This window comes from Hevea brasiliensis, chromosome 5, assembly GCF_030052815.1.
Source record: "Hevea brasiliensis isolate MT/VB/25A 57/8 chromosome 5, ASM3005281v1, whole genome shotgun sequence".
In the NCBI taxonomy this organism is placed as follows: domain Eukaryota; kingdom Viridiplantae; phylum Streptophyta; class Magnoliopsida; order Malpighiales; family Euphorbiaceae; genus Hevea; species Hevea brasiliensis.
Genome location: NC_079497.1, coordinates 7,554,103 through 7,560,849, shown reverse-complemented (window position 1 = coordinate 7,560,849; position 6,747 = coordinate 7,554,103). Strand labels below are relative to the sequence as shown.

General features: G+C 37.2%; 1 protein-coding gene across 6 annotated transcripts; it reads right to left on the bottom strand.

The window, feature by feature from the left end:
• Positions 1–1,634: 1,634 nt before the first annotated feature.
• On the bottom strand, positions 1,635–6,512 carry LOC110656909 (uncharacterized). Of its 6 annotated transcripts, none has more exons than XM_058146796.1 (4): positions 6,365–6,494; positions 5,709–5,745; positions 5,507–5,621; positions 1,635–5,418 (listed from the first exon to the last, which is right to left on the bottom strand). In XM_058146796.1, the coding sequence occupies exon 4, from the start codon at positions 5,331–5,333 to the stop codon at positions 1,854–1,856; it is 3,480 nt and encodes a 1,159-aa protein (XP_058002779.1). In that variant the 5' UTR covers positions 5,334–5,418; positions 5,507–5,621; positions 5,709–5,745; positions 6,365–6,494; the 3' UTR covers positions 1,635–1,853. The 6 variants fall into 6 exon arrangements, with proteins under 6 accessions (XP_058002779.1, XP_058002781.1, XP_058002778.1 ...); XM_058146798.1 differs by lacking the exon at positions 6,365–6,494 and adding an exon at positions 6,264–6,337; XM_058146795.1 differs by lacking the exon at positions 5,709–5,745 and having other exon boundaries at positions 6,365–6,512.
• Between the last annotated feature and the right edge of the window lie 235 nt (positions 6,513–6,747).

Sequence of the window (6,747 nt, the reverse complement as noted above, 5' to 3'; positions counted from 1 at the left end):
TTGATTGTATTAATGTATAATGTATTGGCTTTGACACTCTGAGCTCATTGATGTATTTTTGTTATACGTTGAAGTGTGTCCTGTTTCTCATGATTGTGTACACATAATATTTTGAGTGAATGATAACAGAAAAAGTCTTTAAACACATTATTGTGGACTGTGATGTGATAAACATATATCCATTATGTACCTACTATGGTAAGTTGCTAGCATTGTGGTATATAGAAGGAAGCATGTAATTAAACAACATACAACCGCCATAACTCATACTTAGTAATTTATTATAGGAACATTATGGAAATGATTTGTTTATTTTATGCCTGCCTAATGTTTATATTATTAAAGTTTATATCACCTAATTATTGTACAAAGTGGGAGAATGTAAGATTTTTTTCGGTAATTAATATTACTATATTAGCCAAAATCAATTCCTTTAATGTGGCCAAATATTAATTGATATTTGCTTTAATTAATACAAATCCTAATTATACAAAGATTACTTTAATTGAAGTAAATGCTAATTCTAATTGTATAAGGATACTTGATGGACGTATCAGATTAAGTCTTATATATATATATGAGCTGATCCTCTCTCTACCCATAAGGTTACATATATTTTCCTTCATAAAGTCAGATATATTAGGATCATCTTAAGAAAGTCTTCCATTGCTAAAGTCTTGTGTGTAAATTAAGAAGGTTTGTTGAATCAAATGGTCTTTCTCAATTACTGCCATGACTCAAGAAAAACTCTGCATCAGGTACGCTATCTAGATCTGTGAGAATTTATTTGTTCGAGATCCATGATTAACCTTATGTTTATGATTATTATGATCTATTTACATATCGAGCACCACTGACTGAAGGGAGAAGTGAATCACTGTGCGAGCAATCAAGAGCTTTCCTTGTTCAGGAATGAACGTGCAACCTGTTAAATGCTAACGCTAACCCTAGGTTTTGTGAGTTCCTGTGCAATTCGAAGGCCGTGCATCCTCTTTGTTTGTGGTGGACGCGATCCCATTTTGGGCTGGAATCGAAATCGAATTAGTGGTTTTGTTCTCAAAGGCCGAGAATCCGGGACCAAGCCGAAGGGCTCTGCTCAATAATATTGGTTCGGTTTGATATTGATTTAATTTAATTTTGATTCAATTTAATAAATTTACTGGGTCATACATTTAAAATAAATAAATAAATAACACCATTTTTTTATCCTGAACTGGACTGAACTAATCAAAATTAATCCAATCCAATTTTGGTCAAATTTAAAACAGTTTTCATCAAATTTGGGTTTGATCGATTTTAATTCAAACCCGACTTGAACCAGTGTATACAAAGAAGGATTTTAATTTAGAAGAGAGAAGAGGAGGCAGAGACAAAGCGGGGTCTTGAATTTGAAATAGCAGAGATATTCAGGTTAGGTTATTAGATATTTTTTAAAAATTTTATTAAAAAAATAGTAAATAATTTTTAAATTTTAAAATATAAATTAATATTTTATTATTAAGAAATAGACAATTGTTTTTATTTAAATTTTTTTTTATCGAAAATTAAGCATATTTCATCTTAAAATAGAAAGTATAAATTAATGCGTGTGCAGATTGCAGAGCACTCAAAATCCTGCAGGAAACATAACAAGATTTCCAAGAAAACACTAGTTCATCATCCAAGTAGCTACAACAGATGCAAAAAATTAAAAGGAACGAATCATCAACGTTTGAAAAGAAAACCCAACTTGTCGAGTTTCTACCAACTCCGATCTACTTTTAACAGGGAACAATTTCGTTACATTCCTGGTTACAACTTACAACAAGGGGTAAAAACAAGGACAGCACGCAACCTTGCTACAATATAACCGTTTAATCTACCAAAACTACAGTACCAGGAATTGATGAAGGAGCAAGCTCAAAATAGCCTCTCAGGCTATCATCTTTCTTTCCCATAGCCTGGGAAGCTAAACACTGATGAGAAAATCTACCAAACTCAGCCCGTGTTATGTTAATTATACCACTTTTTAATCTTCTTGGAGCCATGTAAAATGATTCAGATCCATTGACTGGCATCAAGACTACAACTTTCACTCCGTTTTCATCATCTTTTACCACTTCTACAATGTCACATTCTCCGGCATCCTGGTCTGAAAACATCAAGTCACTATTCCAGATCTTATATATTGCCCAAATCTCACCTTGTCTAGGATAAATTTCGTATCTATTCTTCCCAATCGACTTTGCCTTAACCTGGTGAGAAAATGCAGTGACAGGAAGCACTACAGGTTTATTTTTGACTTTAAATGTCCCGCAAGCAGTCTGCACGTCTTTTCGGATTGTGTAGGCTTCAAGCATTGCCACATGCAATTTGAAACCACCAATGGCAAATTCAATCTTCTTAACCTGACCATAATTCCTGGGTATCCCATCCTTATTGCTGTGCATTGCCCAAATCTGGTCCAGTTGAAATTTATCCTCAGATTTTTCCTTCTTGAAATCATAGTGCTCTACTTCTATAACTCTACAACCAGAGGACTTTTGGCTTTTTGCGGGACTGACCGAACTTCCATCCTTCACATGTAAATGCATTTTATTATCAGGATGACGTGAGGAAGCACCTGGTTGCCCTTGTCTTTCATCTTTGTTTGTTGCAGTATGCTTGCCAGCAACTTCTGTTGTAGACTGACTTGCATCTACTCTATTGCTCAAGTCTCTAGGAGATCTTCTAGGTGTCAAGGCATATGACACAAATTTCTCCCGTTTTTTAGGGCTTCCACTCTTCTCAGTAGCCTGAAAGGAAGTACTGATTCCTTCAGGTTGAGTTAGCCTGCCGTGTCTTGCAACTTTGTTACAGTCTTCATTTTTTGCCCTTTGATCCACATCAATTTGATCATCATCCTTACATGTCCCAGTTGATTCTCCTGAAGATATTGAAAGTGCTGAAATCCCCATTTGAGGACCACTTTTGAGATTCTTAGGGGTGCAAACCTTCTCAGAACCCTTTATAGGTTGCACTTCATGTTCGGAAGACTTTGAATGGGAACCAATTGCTTCAGCATCCAGCTTCTCCTTTCCAACTTTCACATCACCAAGATCAACAAGGTTATAAAGATAGCTAGGCAGAGCAGCAGTATCAAGTTCAAAAGACCCTGCAAGGACACCTCCTTCCTGACCAGTCATTCTGCATGAGGGAATTCGGTGAGAAAATCTGTACAGTTCACTTGGTCGTATGTAAAATGAGGGAACACCGTTACAATTAGCTTGCTGATAAATACTAACAAATCCCTTCACTTTATCCAAATAAGAAACCCCAATGCCAAGATCCTCGGTAAAATTTGTCAGAATTTCCACAAATTCAAATTGGTAAGGAGGCCTATGCTTATCTGGTTCAGAACTCCATTTAATGTCCCAATCCTTAAAGAGAGCCCATGTTTCTCCCTTCTTGGGATATATCAAGTAAGTGCCTTTGCGTCCAGCATTCTTACAATACATTTGATGAGAGAACATAGGATGGTCTACAGTTTCTACAGTATCCCCATTTTCATACATACCACAAGCAGAAGGCAAACCCTCCTCACACCAAAGTTGCTCAGCATCGTTATCCGGGCTTGCCTCTAGCCAAGTTATCTGCAGCTTGAACCCAGGAGTAAGCACTTTCTTGACCCGTGCATAAAATCTGGGCATGCCATCTATTGAATCATAAATAGCCCATATTTGATTAACAGCAAAAGAGCCTTCTGCCCTATCTTTCTCAAAATTACTGAAATTTGGATCAGGACATACAAAGATCTCTGATTTTAGTGTTTCATTTGAATTTAACTTAGATGTGCCAATTTTGGAATTTTCATCATTGATCTCCAACTTTGTACCAGCCTTCTCTGACATGGATGCTTCATCTCCTTTAGCCTCAAAATCTCCCGTTTTCCTTTTCTTGTTTGATGATCTTTCTTCAAGACTGGAAGTTGCTTTTTGGTTAACCTCTTTATTGTTTCTATTCAATGCATAAGTAGCAAAACCAGCTGAAATATCTCCTCTTGGCATTCCACTACCTGCACTTGCTTCTTTTATCTCACCATCAGCCACACCAGATGACCTGCTACCCCTAGATCTTTTTGGAGGAGGGTCAACAAAGTCATCATTGCTTAAATTTTCCTCGTAAGAAATGTGCTGCTTTTGCCTTGAAGATCTCCTAGGTTGATAGCCATCACTGGGTCTAGAATTCTGGGCAGAAAGGTCACCACCATTCTCCTCAACAACAATGTTTTCTTCAATGCCAGCACTGCTGCCTTTGTCAAAATTCTCACTGGATTCCTCCATTGACTTCCTCCGTTTCTTACTACTTGCACTATCTGAAGTTAGTGATCCCTTGAATTTCTTTGCATTTGACATTGACACTGGAGCACCTCCTTTCCCAACTTCCACATGCCCATTCACTTTCTCCTGTGGTTTAGAACCCCCACCAATTCCAGAAGCATTTCCTGCCTTTGCCTCTTTGGGTTTAGAACTCCCACAAACATCTGCAGATTTTCCTACCTTAGGCATTGTGTCTGACTCTGAAAACCTACACACAAAATTCATAACAGAAGGCTTCCCTGCATCATTTTGTGGTGCCACTTCAGAGGGACCTTGATTTGGATCTCTTTTCTCATTGATGAACTGACTCCAGGAAGATCTAGAAGAGATGCCCAAATCATTAGCAATAAAAGGCTGCTGACAATTTTGACAACGTAACATTTTATTTAGAAATTCTCTGTAGTACTGGTACTTTACAGTACAAGAGGGACAGTGTGTCCAGAATGTTGTCTGTTGTGGCTGCTGACAAGTATGTGAGCTAGTGAACTGTGAATGGGGTGCATTAGAGAAATTGTTTGCAGCACCGTGCTGTTTCTTGACATAGGAGTTCTTATTTGACTGGTCAGATGCTGACTTTGGTGCAACAGATCTCAGTGCAACTCTACACTTCATGTCATACGAAGAACGTTTGGTAGGGTCTGTAAGCACTCTGTTTGCTTCACCAATCAGTTTGAAAGCAGCTTCTGCACCAGCAAACTTATTCTTGTCTGGATGAAGTGAGAGTGCAAGCTTTCTGAATTGCTTCTTGACAATAGGCTCATCTGAAAACTTCTCGATTTGGAGAATGCCATACCAATCCATTTCTGACCCATTTAGTTTGTTTTGTGCAGAACAATGAACCTCACAGACCATTAATACTTGGGAAATATTATCAAGGTCAGGATAGAGTTTCTTTGCCTTCAGTGCAATCCGGAGTGCCCCTTCAAAGTCCCCACTTTGCATTTTCTTTTCAGCAATTTCTTTTGCTCTGATGGCCTCCTCTTTGTTGCATTCCATGGTCAAATGAAACCCAATAATATCCAATAAGATGGCAACTTCTCTTCCCGTCTCACCAGAGTCACTCTCATCCAAAATCTTCACACTGCATCAACATAAGACAATCATTTTTTGCCTAAATTACCACCACTTGCGTTTAGGAACAATACATTAGAAAACAATAAAAGACCTACCATTGAAATGACAATGATCGAGAAAATCTTCAAAATGGGAACCAATATGATGCAAAATGCTAGCCCTTTACCTCTGAACCATCAGATCATCTCACTAAGGCAAGCAACAATATCCCTGACACACAATCGCACAATCATGCAGCATGGTATAGAAAAGAAAAGAAGAATAACAAGATTTAAACACGCAAGTCAAGAGAAAAACCTCAGAACCCTCAATCCCTAAAATAACATTTTGATACCTGGAATCCGCATTGAGATGTAATAAATCAAAACCATTTAACTTCTTCAAAAAAAAAATAAAAGAAAAAAAAAAGACAGAATGACCAAGCACATTCCAAGAAAAGAATCAGAAACAGAAAAAGGCCAAGAAAAATCATAAATTCCAGGTTAGACAGAGGAAGCATGCAAAGAATAGAAAACAAATCCATAAGAAATAACAGAAACACCCATCAAGCATAAAATCTCCTCAATTTTAAGAAAAAAAAAAAGTAGGAAATAAAAATCCAGCAGGATATCTTACTCTAAAATTTTTATTCAAAGTGCGCATAAATATCTGACCCACTGAGCAAGCAGTGACAGTAAATCTTAAGAAATAGCAAGTTGGAGTCTAACAGCAATTAAACATTCTCTGAGACAATAAACCAAGCGAAAAAAATTATAGCAACAAAAACTCCGAAATATCAACAATCCCCATTCCCCAACATAACAGCAGAACAAAATGCAGGGCCACATTTTAACACAAAATCCAAATACGAACCCCGTGGCATGCAGATGCAGGCAAAAAGGTCTCAAAATGAAGCCCAATTGAGTAAACAGAACAACAATGCCGGCAAATAGAAATGTAAAGGGTTTACTTACTTGAGATGTGATTATTTAGCAGTTTTAGGAACAGGAAAGCGACAGAGAGGGCACAAGAAGGAGGGAAAGAGCAGCGGGAAGAGAAAGTGAAAAAGTTTTGGGAAGGAGGGAGAAGCAGAGACCTAAAACTGAGAGAGAGCTCCCTCAGTTTGTGCGAAATTTTTGTTTGCCCCCAATATTTTTTCCTTTTTATTATATTAGAATTGCATCAGGATCCCTTTTCTTCTCTTATTTATTAATTTATTTATGGAACTGTCCTGACTCTCAAGAGGATCTCATAATCTTACGCTATATCGAGAAATTATTGGATGCTCCCGTTCACAATTATATAAGATCTATCTTTTTATATTTTAAGAATAATTATTTTTTTTTTATGAGTGAAT

What these genes read in the sequence shown, in the direction of transcription:
- LOC110656909 (XM_058146795.1), bottom strand. Translation starts at nt 5,333, where the DNA reads ATGGAATGCAACAAAGAGGAGGCCATCAGAGCAAAAGAAATTGCTGAA.